A 19,585-nucleotide genomic window follows, 5' to 3' on the forward strand; every position below is an offset into this window, starting at 1 on the left:
CTATTATTTATAAAAAGGATCCACCACACTGCTAAATCCAGGCTTGTCTGCTGTCAGAATCCATGTTTACAGGTAAACAGTGTGTCGTAACGCTGGTGCTTTATAAGCTATGCAAGCTTCCAATAGCCTTTTAGCACCAGTACAAGGCTAAAGAGGCAAACTTCAGACACCAGACATGTTTTGGCTGATTACATTTAATATAAATGGAGAAATGTGTTTATTAAAAAAAATTAAAAAGTAATGTATCAATGAACTGTTCCTTTAAACAAACAAAACATGCACCACCAGGGGGCGATACATATAGTGCACATACATCAAATATATAGAAGGGCAAAAACCTAACATGAGGATTTTTTTTTTAATAGGTTCACGTTGAATATGCTTTTGCACACCATGTTGCCATAGCAACAGACCTTTCTCGAGATTCACCCTGCCTTCAACCTTCTGCACTTGACCTGAAGGTTGGAGAAACGTAGCCTGGTCTGAAGGCAGCAGGTCTCAAACTGGTTTCATGAACATGGCGAGGGGTTCAGTGCTCCTTGGTGTCGGTTCTTCCCAGTGACCAGATCTGAAACCAGTAGAAGACCTGTGGGATGTGGTAGAACAGGAGATACCCAGCATGAAAGCAAAATGAGGCGCTAGCCAGCATTACTGTAGCCTTCCCACTAAAGTGTATATACACACACAATCTGTCCAATTGTTTGTGGACACCCCTTCTAATTAATGCATTCACCTATTTTAAGTTGTAATGCACACTCTCACAGCTTGTCTAGTGCCTGTAGAGAACTACTGCCAATAGAATAGGACTCTCTGGAGCAGATAAACATCATGAGCCTATTGGCACCATGCTGCCTAATGCCATGCGTGGGCTAGTAGAGGGGTATATGTAAAGCCCCCCAGCATTGAGCTGTGGAGCAGTGGAAGAACTGGGCCACCCCCCCCCCCAAAAAAAATGCTCCTCTAAAATCCAGTAGAAATGCTTCTTCTACCCTGGACAGTAGAGACAGTTACTCCAACAAAAGCAGGAGGAACTCCTAAATACCCTTGAAGAAAACTTCAGTGAATGAGTAGGTGTCCCAAAACTTTTGTCCATATGGTTCCATCCCTCTTTTGTTGAAGATGAATAGCAGAATTAGCTCTACAGCCCTGTGGACCTTTTTAGTAACCTATGTCTGGAAGACTTGGATTTTAGATTAGACTTAATAAAAGTAAATTAATTTTTTTATATATATAAAAATATATATAATATGTAAATATTCAGACTCCCCTGAGGTCTTTACCAATTAGGGCCGCCACAGTTAGTCGCTGCAGTCGATGACGTCAATGCTGAAATGCATTAATTAAATTATTTAATACTAAAAAATAGTTTTTACAAAACTATTACTGCTCCATTTAAACCTAATAAATATCTCTATTACTCTTTTCTGACATTTCTTAATGCACATCTTAAATGCAGGGATCATGATCAACACAATAGATCACACACACTTTAATAAGGGGTATAAACCCCCCACTGCACGGCTGGCTCACATTTGTGCTCTGAATATAAAAACCTTTATTTACAGCAGTCAAAAATCAAGGATTTTTAAAGACGACTAATCAATATAATCTACATATTAATTGACAGAAAAATGGTCGTTAGTGGCAGCCCTGTTACTATCGATACCCTACATGAATTAAAACTGCTGTACTGTGCCGAGCGAACGCCGTCTGCAGCACATCTGTATGTGACGCTAATGAAACCCACAAGTTCTTTTTCAGGTCGATTTGATTTATTTGCCAATTCATGAATCTACAAAAGGTTTGTGGTGCTGTTGAACGCATGCCTCGTTTTGAAGGCGTTACAAAGGTCACTTGAAAAATGAAAATGAAAAAAAATTAAAGAACAAAAACAGAAACAAACGTCCACCAAGATCCACTTTAAGACAGACTGTCACGGAGCCAGCGGGGAGGGTGCAGGACAATTCACTCGCAGTCTTAATGATGATGTCGAATGATGGATGTTTCACTGTAGGAACTTTTACACAAAGCACTCTGGAGGACTCTCGTTCTGAATAAATATCAATTACAGCCAAGGCCTGGAGCAGAACAGCCAACACCAACAAAACACCACAGAAAATACTGGATCAGGTCTCAAAGTAGTTTTAATGATGAGCTCGTCCGCAGTTCCTCCAATCAGATTCCTTGAGAAACTACATTTCAGTTGATTTCTACTAGTTTATATATGTATATAAGGTTCCTATGCAGGCTGATCCTCTTTCAGAGGCCGTTAAGGGATTTAAAAGCTTTCCTAATACGAAGACGTGTGAACTGCCTCCAAAGTTAGCTTCCGCTTTCATGAGAAAGGCGTACAAGTACATAGCAGTCAGGCTAAACTCCAATCCATACTTGTAGAACTAATTTATTGAATTTGCACACATTCATAGCTGAATAAAAACAGTTTCGCAATTTTATCCATGTTAAAAAAAACAAAAAATAATAATAATCAGCTCTGCTTCACCCTTTCCGTCTTAAATAGCAGCAAAATTAAAACCCAACGGAATGTTCAAGAACCAAGGCTTTTCTACAGCCTCCGTCTTCACTGCCGAACGCCTCGCCGTCGTCCTTAAGCGGTTTCATTTCAGAGTGATTACGCCAGCATTTACGCAACAGATTCCGGCAGAAGCCTGAAAGTAGGGCCGCGGCCGGGATTTCACAGTATACGAACCGATTTGTTGCCACTGCTCGTGAAGGATGCGCCCCAGCATGCATGTAGGAACTGCTGTAGTTCAGATGGACCACAGTAAGCATCAGTCCGGGATGTGTGTGATGACGCAACCAGGGTGTTGTCACATACAGCCGTGCAGACCACGTTCAGGCAATACATGACATTGAGGGGGAGGGGGAGGACTAGGAGGAGGGTGGTGGTGGGGAAATCGGAGCTGGAGAGAGTCTGTATGGGGTGGAGACGGTGGATGTGCTGGCTCACGCCTTTTTCTCCTGCAGAATTTTGTGCAGTTCATCGGCGTCCTCCGCCGTTTTGACACGGATGAGCATTGGAACGGGTGTGGTGGGGTTCTTGTCGTCGACGGCGGGGTTTGGCACGCAGACCACCATGACGTTGTTTTTCCCCGTTCGTGAGCAGGGCATGGTGGAAGGGACCATGATGTTCAGCAGAATGTTGCCTGCAGAAAGACAAAGAGAACAGACAGCAGGTCAGTTCGGTCAGTTCATGGGGGACAGCGGTGGTGGTGTAACAGATCACAAAACTCATGGATTAATTTTCGGATAAGACAAAAAATTTGTGTATTACTGACTCAGATTGACCTGGTCCGTCAGTTTGTTCGTTTGTATTAGCGACTCTTTTTGAGCCGGTCCGTTTGTTTGTTCATTCGTTCGTTCGTTTTAGTGACTCATTTTGACCGGGTCCTTTGTTTGTTCATTCATTCGTTTGTGACTCATTTTGACCGGGTCCTTTGTTTGTTGATTCGTTTTAGTGACTCATTTTGACCTGGTCCATCAGTTTGTTCGTTTGTATTAGCGACTCTTTTTAAGCCGGTCCATTTGTTTGTTCATTCGTTCGTTCGTTTTAGTGACTCATTTTGACCGGGTCCTTTGTTTGTTCATTCGTTCGTTTTAGTGACTCGTTTTGACCGGGTCCTGTTTGTTCATTCGTTTTAGTGACTCATTTTGACCTGGTCCATCAGTTTGTTTGTTTGTATTAGCGGCTCTTTTTTAGCCGGTCCGTTTGTTTGCTCATTCGTTTGTTTTAGTGACTCATTTTGACCGGGTCCTTTGTTCATTCATTCGTTTTAGTGACTCGTTTTGACCGGGTCCTTTGTTTGTTGATTCGTTCGTTTTAGTGACTCATTCCACCTTAATTAGTGTACATTCCAACAGCAGAGCGTAACTACTACATTATTTTAGGTGGAACGGAAAGTTCTAGGAAGGGGAAAACTTAGCTTAGCGTTAGCTTAGAGTCTCACTGTAAACGTGACGCAGCAAAAGCAGGTAAAGAGTGAGTTAGTTACTTTGTTACTTTGTCAGAAGGAAGACTTGTGGTTGCAGCTAAACAACGGACACAGATATTACTACCATTACCTCCATTTGGGAAGATCTAACGTTCCTCCATCCAATCTTTACTGTGGAATTCTTCCTGGTTGGAACCCAAACTATGGTGAAAATGATCTGTTCAACCAGCGAGAGAACCACACTCCTTTCTTTGGTTCTAAACCAGCTCTGAACGACGCATTCAGAACCCGAGGATGAGGCTAATACACCGCTTTACACCACTGAAACAGCAATCTGCCAAAGTCAGACCACACCTGGCTTTTAAAGGGAACGGCGAGCGACACCTGGATTGGTTTATTACTGCACGTTACGCCCCAAAAAACACTCAGATTCATTAAGAGAATCAGTACATGACTTTTAGGAGTTTTGAGACGTGCAAGGTGAACTTTCCCCATCGTTACGATAGCAAAGACACACCGACACGCCCTCAATCAAGCTGCATGGTGCGCCGCTGACGGCTCGCCTAAAGATCGCTAAAATAGAGCCCAAAGACTGTCTCGAATTAAGAGACTCGGATCAGGCCGCGGGGGTTAACAGCCTTGTTCGGGACATCCGTAATAATCACCTAATCAACATAACGGAAGCAAAAACACAGCAAAACCAAGGAGCAATCAACGGTTTGAACAGACTGCAGACGTGCCCGACTCCCAGGCTGCAGCAGCCTGCTGTGTGCCATTTTACACCGCCTAATAAAAACACAGCCACATGTTCAACACGCTGTCCTCGTTATGGATATCTAATGAATAATTGAGTGCCCCGAATAATTGAACGCATATGCAGTCAGTAAGGAACATCTCTGAAATATGACGCAACACTGGCAATCTGTGTTCTTCAGCACTGCTGAAGCACAGGATGTTTATATGGCTTAAAGCAGAACGCAAGTACGCAGCTACTACCCAGCCATAGACGGTCTTCATCCCTTCCTGCATCACCCTATTTTATTACTACAATCCACGGCTGATGAGCAGAGCAGAGCAGAGCCTCGAACAGAAGCTGGGCGTCTCTGCGGTCTGACAAACGAGGAAATGGAGGAAAAGGTGGAATTCTGATGTCTGCATTTCTTCTGGGGGTCCACCAGGGGGAGGAGGCCCATCCATCTCTGAATATTACTTATTCAACGTTCTGCGGTATTACCCCTCCCCATTCTGCTGCCAAAACAATAATAATACCCCCCCCCACAATAATACCCCCCCCTACACACACACTCTTGCTTTTGTTTCCGATAGTCATCTTTATTTTCACGGCTGGGCTCATGCAACGCATCACATCACGCTAGCTCCGTGAGTCTCACTCAGCATGGCAATCTGACCTACTTCACAGCAGCAGGGCGTGCTCGGGGAGTTAAAAGGGAGGAAATGCTGTTCCCAGCAGTTCCTTACAGATGCTGCCAGAAGGAGAGAGCATTCACCCGTTCTATAGCTTGATATTCATTACGGTCAAATATGGGCAAACGTGACGCGGTGACTAGACGAATAACAGGCCAGGAATGCAGCGATATGAGGAATTTTGGGCCGATGCAGACAGCAAACACTTTCCCATGTGCATATCTGCCAATATTAATCCATACACAGATATACAAGGTAGAAACGGAGAGTCTATCTGGAGTGGAATATTTCTGAAGGTTTATAAATATCAGAAAACACACAAATTCACGTTATCACAGTCAGGGTTCCCAATCTTCTTAGGGAAACATTTTCCACACATAGTTACAAGATATACTACTTAATACCTAGTACTCTATGCAAATCCTTCTGCTAACCCAAATGTCTGTCGATACATGCAATCCAAGTGGCTCGAAAGTTTTATGTCTTTAGGATCTTCTAATGTTTCCATTTTTACGCAATTTTTTATGCAAATATTCATGGCTGGAAATGGTTTAAATTTCTAGGTTTTTCAGATTTTCAGGATGTGCTCATTACAGATGCTGCCAGACTGAGAGTATTCACCCCTTCCATAGTGTGTCCTTTACTCCTAACACTTTTAATTATGGTCAAATATGGGCAAACGTGGCAGTACGACTAGACAAGTACTAGCTAGGAATGCAGTGATATGAGGAATTTTGGTCTGATGCTGATATCTAACACTTTTTCCATGCGCATATCTGCCAATATTAATGCATATACAGTTATACAAGGTAGAAACACACTACTTGGATTTAAATTACTGGGAAATGTATTGTGTATAAATGTATTTCTGCAGGGCTACAAATATAGTAAAACAAATCAATTCTAAAGTTATTGGAGTCAGGGTCTCATTTTCCAGGTCTTCCCCACAACAAATCCCTCTGCAAATCCAAATGTCTGCTTATATATATGCTAATCTAATAGGCTCAATAGTTCTAAGTCTTACGGATCGTACCACCATTTCCAGGACATTTCTAGCAATATTTAGCATTTTAATGCTGGACAATAGTCTAGCATCAGTTTTTCAGATTTTCCAGGATATTTATGATATTTTGGATATGCATGGGAACCTTACTAGTAGCCCAGCATCACCTAAACATTCTGCTCTTCTCAGTTTCAATAAATACATCAAATAATCAGTAAAATCAGTTTGATGCTGTTAATAATAATAATAATAAAAAAGTCAAATCTACCAATATCTATATGATTCCAATATCATTGCACATCCCTAACAGTCACCAGAGTGAGTGTAAGATCATAGCCTGTAAACCTTTTCCTTATTTAACAGAGAATCTTGCTCCAGGACCATTCTTTCACATGCCAGGTGTAATGTGCTGATTTTACTGTGCCCAACAGCACACTACTCTACTTCTTAATCAGAAATGAGTGTGTTCAATAAGCACAGCAGCTTACCCAGGTTAGTGTCCGCCCGGATCAGCAGCTGCAGCTTTCCGTCTGAAACCATCTTCAAATGCAGCGTACCGACGCCTTTCTCCTTAAACTCGCTCTCCTTCTTGTAGAACAGTTTGCACCTGTAATACACATTCATTCATTTATTAACGTTAATTATTCGAGAAATGTAACATTTGGATGTAATATTGCTGATCAAATGTGGCAGAGTGAAGATTGGGCTACTTTTTAGAGTAGAAGGCATCTTTCTCCTTGATCTCTTTAACCACGGGTACCGGCGGCTCGTCCGATTCTTCTTCTGCTCCACCGTTCTCATCTGCAGGGGAAGCAGAGAATAGGGCATCAGCACGAAACAAAGGAGATAACTGTCTATTTGCTGCTATTTGATTGGTAATCAATCCATAAAAAGATTAAAATTGTACTAATAAATATTCGAAGACTGTTTCGATCAGAGCTGCATCGTTGAGTTTTGATTAAAAGCCCATTACAATCTGCACGCCGATATCTAAGCAGATACTTCAGAGCATGGAAGATTAGATCTATAATCTGTAATCAGTTCTATAAAAGGCTGGGCTGTATTAATTATAATAAAACCATATATATAAATCTTACATTTCATAATAAGTGCTCCCCACTTAAATTAGGGGCCTACTTTTGTGCTATTTTGCAATACACACAAATAACTTACAATTAGCCCTAATGATGGAAACTAAGCACAATAAAATTAAGCAAATGAAAATACTATAAAAGGTTCTTCTTAAAATGTCATAAATGTGTCATCACACAGTCCAAACGTACCAATTGCCAATACTTTTAGCTCTACCTGACAAGAGACGAGCCTTAAAACTGTAGAAAATCAGTTCAAATAAAAAAACAAATAGGGGTTTTCCTCTTAATCCCAATTTTTCCATTCACACCTGAGCAAGCCCATACAGCCGAGTGCGTACCTGCAGTCTGGCTGTTGCTGGCTGCCTCAGTCTTGGTTGCAGTGAAGGAGAAGGTGGCTGCAGAAGTGCCCGTGCTGGCCGCGCCTCCAAACAGGGATGTGGAAGAAGAGGAGGAGGAGGAGGTGGACGAAGAAGCAGCAGCGGAAAACGGGGAGAAGCCGGATGCACCTCCGGAGCTGAGAGAGCCCAGCACGGAGCTGTCCACCTTCTTGCCAAAGTTGAAGGTAACCCCAGCAGGGACTGGAGCGGGAGCGGAGGCAGGAGCGGAGCTTTTCTCCTGGGCAGCGCTGTCCTTGTCCTTGGTGAAGGAGAACAAAGCCGGGGCTGTGCTGATGTTGGCTGGAGCTGGCGTTAGGCTGCTGCTGGAGGAAGAGGAGGAGAAGGAGGACAGGGTGGCTGTGGTGGTGGAGCTGCTGCTGCTGCTACTTGCCTGGAGCCTTTTCTGCGCCTCCTCTGCCGCTGCCGCCTCCTGCTTGGTGTCTGCAGCGCTCGAGCCGCTGCCGTATTTCTTCTCGATGCTGGCCAGGTGCCGCTCATAGTCGCGGAAGATGGGGTTGAGGTCGCACAGAGGGTTGTCGTTGACATGCTTGGTGATCCAGTCGCGCACTGAGCAGTTGAGAGCTGTGAGCTGCCGGTTGTACTCCTTACTGCTGCTGCTGCTGCTGCCGCCAGAGCTTACGGACAGGCTGGGGGCGGAGCCATTGGACTTGATGTCACCGGTGTCTGTGGGCTTGGTGGAGGCGGGGCCGTTGAATGACAAGGAGCCTGAGGATGGAAGGAGGTGGGAGGGGGAGGGAGAAGAGGAGAGATTTGACTCCAATGAAAAGCAAGGTTCCTCACACTGCCTTTAGCACAGCAGGAGAATGAAGGCTTGGCAGATTCCTGTAAGAGTGCATGCTAGCTAAACCTCTCTCGCCCCTCCCTTCCTATCTCTCTCTCTCGCTGATGGGTGTGTCACGGTAGCGCCTGAGCAAAAGGCACTGCAGCTTTTAGTAAAATCATTATTCAGGCCACTGTGCTTCACTCAGCTGAGCTCCACAGCAGGCAGGCAGGCAGGCACACACACACACACACACACACACACACACACTCTCAACGAAGAGAGATCGTAAATCCAAGTCAGGACAACACTTCAGGATTCAGCCATCCAAATTTCACAATGTTCATTTCTGTGATTAGAAACTGGGTTTAGGTCCAAAATACCAAAATAATACAAATAAGCAAAATTCAATTTATATATATATATATATATTCAAGCATCTAAGAAATTAAGGCAGAAAGATTTCATAATTAATTCAAGCAAAACATGAATATTAGCGGATGTAAACCATGTGATCTCTGATTTCACCGTAATTACCAACGTCGCTTCTTCATATTTTTAATGTAGTAAATTTCTAGCCATGTATTTATTTTGCTTATATACATTTTACTTTTCTAATTTTACAGTTCCCCATTACATTTAGATTTTTCTTAAGTTTACTGTTTATATTACTGCTTTTCATGTTACTTTGATCATTTATTAAATTTGATTACTTTAAAAGCTGTAACCTTTTGCATTTTTATTTTATAATCCCACATTACACATTGTTTGGTCTGTCATAACATCATATATTAATTACTTTAATTGCTATATTTAGCTCAGAATTTTATAGCCATTAACATTTTGTATTTTAAATTATATATTCTCATTCTTTATTTTACAGTTTCTCCAAATCATGTTTATATTATCATTTTTTTGCATGTGTAATTTTACTGGTGTCTACTGCTTTTAAAGCACTTATTTTATTACAATTTTAATTCAGAATTATAAACAAATGTAAAAACACATTTACAATTTATTGGTAATTATAATAATCTTGAACTATATAAATTAATTATATTTTTATTTTACTCCTGCCTGTGCAATTTAATTTGTGGGTACACAGTCTACCGCTACTCCTTTTACAGTGCTCGAAGCTGCATTTATAGGTGGAAGGAGATAAAGGAATAAAGACTGTTGTATATTACTTACTTCTTCATATCCTTACCTCAAAGTAATTTAGTAATTAAGACATAAAACACAGGATAGCTAGGCATCGAAATGTAATACTGACCAACTAATTTAGTAATACTGAATTATTAACATCAAGTATGACTGTTCCAAAATCTAGGCTGCTGACTGGCTGTGTACATTATTTCCATCACCAACATATGGAAAGTCATGAGAGTATCAACCCTTCTGTAACCCTTACTGTGTATGGAATTAGAGTTTGCTCATCAGCTTAAAAGGAGCATTGCGTTTTACGGGAAACCTTACGGGGTCACTGATCAGGGCGGTGGGCTTCTTTGCTATTGACCAAAAAGAAACCCACCTGATCAGTGACCCCGTAAGGTTTACCATAAAACGCAATGTGCTGCACTGTCCTGCAACACTGCAATAATTAAAGTTAACTTGGGGCTTTTTCACACCTGCATTTGTTTTTTGCCCAATTAAATTGGTTGGTTTTCACCCTTGGTGTGATTCATTTGGGCAGGTGTGAACAGATGTGGACCAAAATCACAGAGACCCTTGAGATCCGGACCCAAAATGACTTCTGGGCTTGTGCTGAGAATGTGCTCTGACCTTGCTCCGACCCAACTATCAGACTTACTCCACGAGTCTGAGCTGAGCGGCTCCTGTAGCCAGATGTTAAGCTGCTCTACAGCCCAGATACAGTAACTACTACAGCTATGAGCAGACGGCTCAGAAATCTGCAGCATCAGTCCAGAACACAGGAATCACTGAAATCACCAAGCATGGCTGTTTAACATAGATTAACCAATACTGTATCTGTATCTGCACCAATAACGGCACTTACACACAGTATCGGTATAGGCAATAGAGGGGACCGATACCATAAAGCCCTACAACTAATTACTAACGCCCTACTTTTATTATTTTTTAACATAGAAAATTTGCATAGTTTATGAATCCAAACAGTAAACAGCCAATCTTAAATAGTTATTACCATTAAACAGACTTTAATTTGGAACTTTTAGCACCTTTTCTCTCCATGTGTGTTTGTTTCTTAAACCAAAAGTTGGGTTTAAGCAGCTTGCTTTAAAGCCACACACTGAAGTTTAGTATTTTATTACATAGAGACGTGTTTTATAATAAAATATGAATTTTAACCACTGAATAAAAAGCTGTTTGGTCAAGCTGAGCCAGATTTTATGCTTCCCTACTTGCTTACTGCACTGTGGCAATTTGTATTGTTTCATAGCTCTGAAACTTTTCAGATGTGCAGTTGTACTTCAACCAGTACATGCTGTTCTTTTTAAGTAGTATCAGGATTTACAGCCGACTATCAAGTATTTAAGTATCGGTATTTTCAAGATACTTGAAAATCTGGTATCGGTGCATCCCTAGTTTTTACTCTTCATGGATGGCAGGTTAGCTAATGCAGGACTTTTTTTTTTTTTTTGTTCCCAGGCCTCCAGTCCTGCACCAGTTAAGGCCCATTTCGCAAGATTTCACGAACTGCCAATACCTGTGGCTTTACAGTAAGCAAACACACCACTTCCAGTTCCTTGTTCTCCGGTTCTGGATTCAGCCACTTACTTTTGTTTTCTTATTAAAAAGAAGGTCTCTAACCATTTCAGGAGCTGGTATCAGTTAAGTTAAGGCATCAGTATTGGGGGTTTGTCCAGAACTTCACGCCACCAATACCAACACCTTACCGTTAATATCAACTCCTGAAGGGCGTGTTTACTACAGTTCTCCAGTCTTACCAGTGATGGTCTTGGTGGTGGCAGGGGAATTGAAGCCTCCGAAAGATGGGGTCACAGACGACATACTGCCATTGGTTAGGCCAGCGAGGGGTTTGAAGCCAGCTCCGTTACCAAAGCCTGCGAAGCCACCTCCAGCTGCTGGAGCCGACGGGGTCAGAGAGAAACCCTTGAAGCTCTTGAAGGCTCCTGCATTCTCGCCCTGCAGCAGAAGGAAGGAAACTCGTCTATAATTCACATTCTAACCCAGTGCTCTGTAAGCTACAGGAGTAATAACCCAAGCCTAGCCCAAAATAAACACAATTATTTAACTACAACCACATTTTCACACTCAATATTAAATATACAGAGTAAATAACAACAATTATATTAATGACCCGAGTATCTTCGCTGTGAGAAGCGGTGGGTGGCCTGTACTTGACATGCCCTTACTGCCTGGCATCAAAACCCAAGCCTGAAACTTGAGAATGCTATCTTTAGCTGAGGTTTGAATAATAAACCAGGAAATAAATAGAAATAACAGTGGGACCAGTACAGAAACCGTACGAGCTGATCAGTGCAGCCCAGTTTATCTGATTTGTGAAGCACTGTAATGCTGCGATATTCAATATACAAATTATTCATTACAAATTAATTAAAATATATTCTTTAAAATTATATTCTGGATTTTCTTTTTAATATTCTGTCTCTCCATGTAAGAATACATCTACCATTAAAAGTATAGAATGATCATGTCTTTATTAGTGGGCCAACGAAGAAAATCAGCAAGGGATCAAATACTTCTTGGACTCACTGTAGGTCTATTTTCATACGACACTTGGCCCTCTGATACTCTGCCACATGCCTGATGTATACGGAGAGCCTTTTTACTTACCTCTGCACCAATATTTCGACGCTTGGCTTTCTTGATGGCTCGGTTTTTCATCACATCCTCACTTGCAATTGAAAATGTCCCTGCCTGAGGAGCAGGAGAGTGTTACAGGTGGACACAGCAGGTGAGGGAATGGTCCATTGCAGAGCCCAAATTACACAGTTCTGCAGATTTGCCTGGGGTTGATGTTAATGTTCCCAAGTAAGTAATGAAAGCATAATCGCTGCGAGGAATTCTTAATATAATTAATTTTACCTAATTTGTGACCTAGTTTGGCAGGCCCAATCCCACGTGAACTCCCTCCATCATTAGCAGGTGAATGCTGGCTCTTTTCGAACACTGCCATGCAGTCAAGGATGTGCCAACATCCTGAAAGAGCAAGGCCAATTGTGCTCTCTCAGGCTCCGGCTGCTGATGGCAAGTGTGAAGGACAACGGATTCAAAGGTCCCGTCCCATTACATGCATCTGCACCCCTCGTTTGCGGGGGCCCGCTAGGTGTGCAAGACTGTAGAGTTTCCCCAATAGGGGGGAGCTTATGAGGCCCCTTTTAAGCACCCGATGTGCCCCGGGAGAAAGAGAAACTAAGGGTTTAACGCCCCACAGTGAGACCATTTCATTATCCTTTAAAACGACTGTCTGACGCTGACCACTTCTCCATTTCAGCAGCAGCACAGCGAAAACACCGGCACTGTGGAAAGTGTGCTCAACAGCGATGCACCGATCCGATATCAGGATCGGATATTGATCCCCATATTTACAAAATTAGCTGGGTTGGGTATTGGATAATTAGGCCGATCCATGGAACAGATCCTTTTCACTTATATGTTTGATCGCTGCTTGTATGTTTGGCCAAGTTACTTATTTATTCTCAGGTTCAGCTGCTAGATTTTTTTATTTAGAATTATTGTTTACGCTAAATATTCAAAAATAAGATTAATTTTTTATTTAGTTTGTGTGTGACAAAGTGAAGCTACTTATTTCCATAAGTAGTTTTGGCTGACACCGTTTATTTATTTTAACATACTTTAAGGTCAAGGTCAACGTCCTGCACAATTATTTTTTAATTATTTTGTGACAAAAATATAAAAATAGCAATTTAGTACATTTATATCTGTGTTAGTTATATTTTGCTGTAAGGAATGTTTAAGGCGATCCTGATGCCTTAACTCTTTCCCACATGGTGAGGCATCTTATTTATTAATTCAACTTTATTAATATCTTAAAGTTTATTAATTCAGCAATGATATCAGATCAGTATCGACGGACATGCAAAGTTTACGTATCGGTATCAGGACTGAAAAAGCCGGATTGGTGTATTCCTAGTGCTCACGCCCCTTTTACCCGTCCTTCTACAGCTTCATAAAGTGCACTTCTCTGCTTATCTGCATGGACTTTATCATCTCACTTCCTTTTTATCTTCTATGGCGCAATGAAACATTTACCATTTTTTTATTGGTGTTTTTTCCTGTATTGCTTATTATATTACATACTTTGCCGTCCGGTGTCGACCAGCGGAGGATGGGTTCCCCTTTTAGGTCTTGGTTCCTCTCAAAGTTTTTTTTCCTTATAATTATTATTATTATTATAAGGTACTTTTTAAACCTTTATTTACCACCAAGTCTGCTGTTTTTCCACTGACATGGCTATAAAAAGGTGTGCCTACGTCCCAGCTGGTAACCTCATGTATCATCTAGCATCCAGAGCTTCCCCACCTGTAAACACGACTTTATTGCCTGTTCTATTGCAGTGTATAAGCTGGGAAAACTCCCACTTCAGTTTGCATTTATTAAAGAAATGTAAAATCTCACCTCTTCTCCTTCATCTTCCTGATCCCAGTTCCTGTCGGTCAGCTCCTTCTCCGCAATCCGCTTTGCCATCACCGATCTGCTTACAGGTAAAACAAACGTGAGACTATAAACAGCTGAATTTCAGAAATGAACGTAGGCGACAAGCTCAGACAGACAATTGGGTCGATTAGTTAGGCATGAAGACATCACGTCCTTTTAAGAAAACCTGGTTCAGCCTTTAGAAAGAAGAGCTACACTTAACAAAAACAGGGATTTCACAAACTTCAGAAGTTCATAAGTTACTCAAATGAGGACCGGCGGAGGAGGCGACAGACCTAGAGAACCCTACCGAGGCGATAACTAGCTTCACCCGCCTCCTGTAGCTGCTGCCCAGGTCATCTGACTCAAAACCCTAACCCTAACCCTAACCCTACAAAGCCAAGACTGGACCAGCCGGCCCCTCCGTACTTGATGGCGATGGTCAAAAGCCTGATCCGCACCGAGAGCCCTTCCAGCTTCAAGCACGGCTCGGGTCGACCCGCCATCCTTTAAGATCCACGGAAGACGAGCGTCCAGCGAACTTCTCCTGGGTGTCTGAACGGTCGCTGTCTTCAAACCCAGACTGAAGACCCTCCTCCTCCTCCTCTTCTGAGAGGACTTGGGTGAAGAGTGTGGAGTAGGGTCTCCAGGGTCTCCAGACTGACTTCTGTATTTAGTGGAGTCTAAGATTAGAGGAGCTTTGGATCCTAGTAATGGGACAGTGGTGGTTCTCTGCTCCCCAAGTTCTTGCTTGCTTTCTTTTTGATTGCACCCAACTCACGTCATCACAGTGGGACACATCGCCGGGGGGGCCCGGCGATGTGTCCCACTGTGATGACGTGAGTTGGGCGCAATCAAAAAGAAAGCAAGCAAGCTGGTCCAGTCTTGGCTGGTGCAGTCTTGGCCCTTCGGGGCCTTCGGGGGGCCCGGCGATGTGTCCCACTGTGATGACGTGAGTTGGGCGCAATCAAAAAGAAAGCAAGCAAGCTGGTCCAGTCTTGGCTGGTCCAGTCTTGGCCCTTCGGGGCCTTCGGGGGGCCCGGCGATGTGTCCCGCTGTGATGACGTGAGTTGGGCGCAATCAAAAAGAAAGAAAGCAAGCGAGAACTTTGCGTAGTCGTTTGGGAGAGCAGGGATGTGGATGGAGGTCTCTGAACAGTCCCAGGTGGTCTATGCAGTCTATCTCCCCTCTGAGCTGTCTCTAAATATTATATAATATCTATATCTATATATAATAATATCTAAATATTAAATATTGTTTTTTCTGCCTTGAACTTTCTGCGAGGTCAGTGTGTTCCTCTGGGCAGGGTCAGGTCAGTAAACACAGGTGAGCTAGATAGCTAGCTGGCTGCTGTGTGTGTGTGTGTGTGTGTGTGTGTGTGTGTGTGTGTGTGTGTGTGTTAGCTAGCTACACAGCTAACCAGTCAGCCAGAAGGTAGATAAAGCCAGGACTTCAGGAACCCTCCAGCTTCTGTTAACCAGCCTCCACCTCGCCAGTGTGTAACAGAGCCCCCGACCACATGACCTCTCCAGACCTGCCAGGCGGGCTGACGGGCCGGCAGCCATCTGCAGGAAGGCCGGTCAGTTAAACTAGCTAGCTAGCTCTTAGCCGTTAGCCTAAACACCCCAGCTCACCGTTTTAAACGGAACCGTTGTTTTTTTTAAGTGAATACGAAACGTACGGTCGTATACACACCTTTCCGAAGAGCACAGCACGGTACCAGACTGCTACACTGTGATATTACAGCTCCTAAAATAACAACGCCGGCAGGTCTCCACTCTCACCACGCCACCATTTTACAAAACGGGATATTCGCGCGTCGAATCGCCGCACTGCGCATGTGCACTGAAGAGGACTCGGCGGGGCTTCTGGGAAGTGGAGTTTTTGTCACCATTTCCCGAGAACTACAATTCGCGTAACGTTAAAACACGTCATGTGCTCGTTTATATATTTAAGAAGGCTTATTTATTTATTTATTTATTTATTTATTTTTTACTTCTTGTAAAGTTGCTGTTGTGGATAAACGAGGGTTTTGCTACAAAGACATGTTTTTTGCTGATTTTCTAAATATGTAAACAAACAATCAAACTTGACTTTGAACTACAAACTGGAAACAATGGAACAAATAATTAGTTTAATTTAAATTAAATTATTAAATTATTAAATTATTAAATTATGGTCCAGAATATGCAGAAGTGTGTCAGTAGAGGCAGGTGAACTAATTTAACCTTAGAAAATAAAAGGAAAACATGTGACCAAATGACTCTAAAGCTATAAAGACTCTTTACTGAGGCATCAAATGACTCTAAAATTATAAAGACTCTTTACTGAGGCACCCAAATGACTCTAAAGCTATAAAGACTTTTTACTGAGGCATCAAATTGACTCTAAAGTGATAAAGACTCTTTACTGAGGCATCAAATTGACTCTAAAGCTATAAAGACTTTTTACTGAGGCATCAAATTGACTCTAAAGCTATAAAGACTCTTTACTGAGGCACCCAAATGACTCTAAAGCTATAAAGACTCTTTACTGAGGCATCAAAATGACTCTAAAAGCTATAAAGACTCTTTACTGAGGCATCCAAATGACTCTAAAGCTATAAAGACTCTTTACTGAGGCATCAAATTTACTCTAAAGCTATAAAGACTCTTTACTGAGGCACCCAAATGACTCTAAAAGCGATAAAGACTCTTTACTGAGGCATCAAATTGACTCTAAAGCGATAAAGACTCTTTACTGAGGCATCAAATTGACTCTAAAGCAATAAAGACTCTTTACTGAGGCACCCAAATGACTCTAAAGCTATAAAGACTCTTTACTGAGGCATCAAATTGACTCTAAAGCTATAAAGACTCTTTACTGAGGCATCAAAATGACTCTAAAAGCTATAAAGTCTCTTTACTGAGGCATCCAAATGACTCTAAAGCTATAAAGACTCTTTACTGAGGCACCCAAATGACTCTAAAAGCGATAAAGACTCTTTACTGAGGCATCAAATTTACTCTAAAGCTATAAAGACTCTTTACTGAGGCATCAAATTGACTCTAAAGCTATAAAGACTCTTTACTGAGGCATCAAATTGACTCTAAAGCGATAAAGACTCTTTACTGAGGCATCAAATTGACTCTAAAGCTATAAAGACTCTTTACTGAGGCACCCAAATGACTCTAAAAGCGATAAAGACTCTTTACTTAGGCATCCAAATGACTCTAAAGCTATAAAGACTCTTTACTGAGGCATCAAATTGACTCTAAAGCGATAAAGACTCTTTACTGAGGCATCAAATTGACTCTAAAGCTATAAAGACCCTTTACTGAGGCATCAAATTGACTCTAAAGCTATAAAGACTCTTTACTGAAGCACCCAAATGACTCTAAAAGCTATAAAGACTCTTTACTGAGGCATTAAATTGACTCTAAAGCGATAAAGACTCTTTACTTAGGCATCAAATTGACTCTAAAGCTATAAAGACTCTTTACTGAGGCACCCAAATGACTCTAAAAGCTATAAAGACTCTTTACTGAGGCATTAAATTGACTCTAAAGCGATAAAGACTCTTTACTGAGGTATCAAATTGACTCTAAAGCTATAAAGACTCTTTACTGAAGCATCAAATTGACTCTAAAGCGATAAAGACTCCTTACTGAGGCATCAAATTGACTCTAAAGCTATAAAGACTCTTTACTGAGGCACCCAAATGACTCTAAAAGCTAAAAAGACTCTTTACTGAGGCATCAAATTGACTCTAAAGCAATAAAGACTCTTTACTGAGGCACCCAAATGACTCTAAAAGTTATAAAGACTCTTTACTGAGGCACCCAAATGACTCTAAAAGTTATAAAGACTCTTTACTGAGGCACCCAAATGACTCTAAAAGCTATAAAGTCTCTTTACTGAAGCATTCAAATGACGCTAAAATTATAAAGACTCTTTACTGAGGCACCCAAATGACTCTAAAAGCGATAAAGACTCTTTACTGAGGCACCCAAATGACTCTAAAGCTATAAAGACTCTTTACTGAGGCACTCAAATGACTCTAAAAGCTATAAAGACTCTTTACTGAGGCACCCAAATGACTCTAAAATTATAAAGACTCTTTACTGAGGCACCCAAATGACTCTAAAAGCGATAAAGACTCTTTACTGAGGCACCCAAATGACTCTAAAAGCTATAAAGACTCTTTACCGAGGCACCCAAATGACTCTAAAGCTATAAAGACTCTTTACTGAGGCACCCAAATGACTCTAAAAGCTATAAAGTCTCTTTACTGAGGCATTCAAATGACGCTAAAATTATAAAGACTCTTTACTGAGGCATCCAAATGACTCTAAAAGCGATAAAGACTCTTTACTGAGGCACCCAAATGACTCTAAAAGCGATAAAGACTCTTTACTGAGGCACCCAAATGACTCTAAAAGCTATAAAGACTCTTTACTGAGGCACCCAAATGACTCTAAAAGCGATAAAGACTCTTTACTGAGGCACCCAAATGACTCTAAAAGCGATAAAGACTCTTTACTGAGGCATCAAATTGACTCTAAAGCTAAAAAGACTCTTTACTGAGGTATCAAATTGACTCTAAAGCTATAAAGACTCTTTACTGAGGCATCAAATTGACTCTAAAGCTATAAAGACTCTTTACTGAAGCACCCAAATGACTCTAAAAGCTATAAAGACTCTTCACTGAGGCATCAAATTGACTCTAAAGCGATAAAGACTCTTTACTGAGGCATCAAATTGACTCTAAAGCTATAAAGACTCTTTACCGAGGCACCCAAATGACTCTAAAAGCGATAAAGACTCTTTACTGAGGCATTCAAATGATGCTAAAATTATAAAGACTCTTTACTGAGGCATCCAAATGACTCTAAAAGCGATAAAGACTCTTTACCGAGGCACCCAAATGACTCTAAAAGCTATAAAGACTCTTTACTGAGGCACCCAAATGACTCTAAAAGCGATAAAGACTCTTTACTGAGGCACCCAAATGACTCTAAAAGCTATAAAGACTCTTTACTGAGGCACCCAAATGACTCTAAAAGCCAGTTTACAGAGAACTAAACATCTACTCATAGATACATTTGAACCAAGATGACGGATTTATTTTTGTTTCAGTAAATATGAAATGTGAAGTTGCTCCATGCAAAAGTTTGGGCACCCCAAGTGATTTAAGCTCTCAGATCATTGTTAGTAAAGTCTCAGAACTTAATGAGCTTGTTCACTATCAACGTTAGGAAAGACCAGGTGCTGCAAATCTCCGAAGCTTTAGAAACACTCTACCTACTCTACATGCAGGATGTCCTAAGGCAAAATAGTCCCCAAATATC

The 19,585-nt window shown here is 41.6% G+C and overlaps 1 protein-coding gene across 1 annotated transcript; it reads right to left on the bottom strand.

The window, feature by feature from the left end:
* Positions 1-2,126: 2,126 nt before the first annotated feature.
* nup50 (nucleoporin 50) lies at positions 2,127-16,057 on the bottom strand. Its single transcript, XM_072673236.1, has 8 exons — positions 15,951-16,057; positions 14,238-14,313; positions 12,432-12,515; positions 11,561-11,759; positions 7,811-8,575; positions 7,089-7,179; positions 6,867-6,985; positions 2,127-3,164 (listed from the first exon to the last, which is right to left on the bottom strand). Exons 2-8 carry the CDS (start codon positions 14,304-14,306, stop codon positions 2,965-2,967), a joined length of 1,527 nt encoding a protein of 508 aa, XP_072529337.1. The 5' UTR covers positions 14,307-14,313; positions 15,951-16,057; the 3' UTR covers positions 2,127-2,964.
* Between the last annotated feature and the right edge of the window lie 3,528 nt (positions 16,058-19,585).

Source organism: Salminus brasiliensis, chromosome 2 (assembly GCF_030463535.1).
Source record: "Salminus brasiliensis chromosome 2, fSalBra1.hap2, whole genome shotgun sequence".
NCBI lineage: Eukaryota > Metazoa > Chordata > Actinopteri > Characiformes > Bryconidae > Salminus > Salminus brasiliensis.

Excerpts from the sequence above, each read along its gene's own strand:
- nup50 (XM_072673236.1), bottom strand. The coding sequence starts at position 14,306 with ATGGCAAAGCGGATTGCGGAGAAGGAGCTGACCGACAGGAACTGGGAT. Across the intron at positions 11,760-12,431 it reads GTCGAAATATTGGTGCAGAG|GGCGAGAATGCAGGAGCCTT; the intron begins GTAAGTAAAAAG and ends CTTCTGCTGCAG. Across the intron at positions 6,986-7,088 it reads GATGCCTTCTACTCTAAAAA|GTGCAAACTGTTCTACAAGA; the intron begins GTAGCCCAATCT and ends TGTGTATTACAG.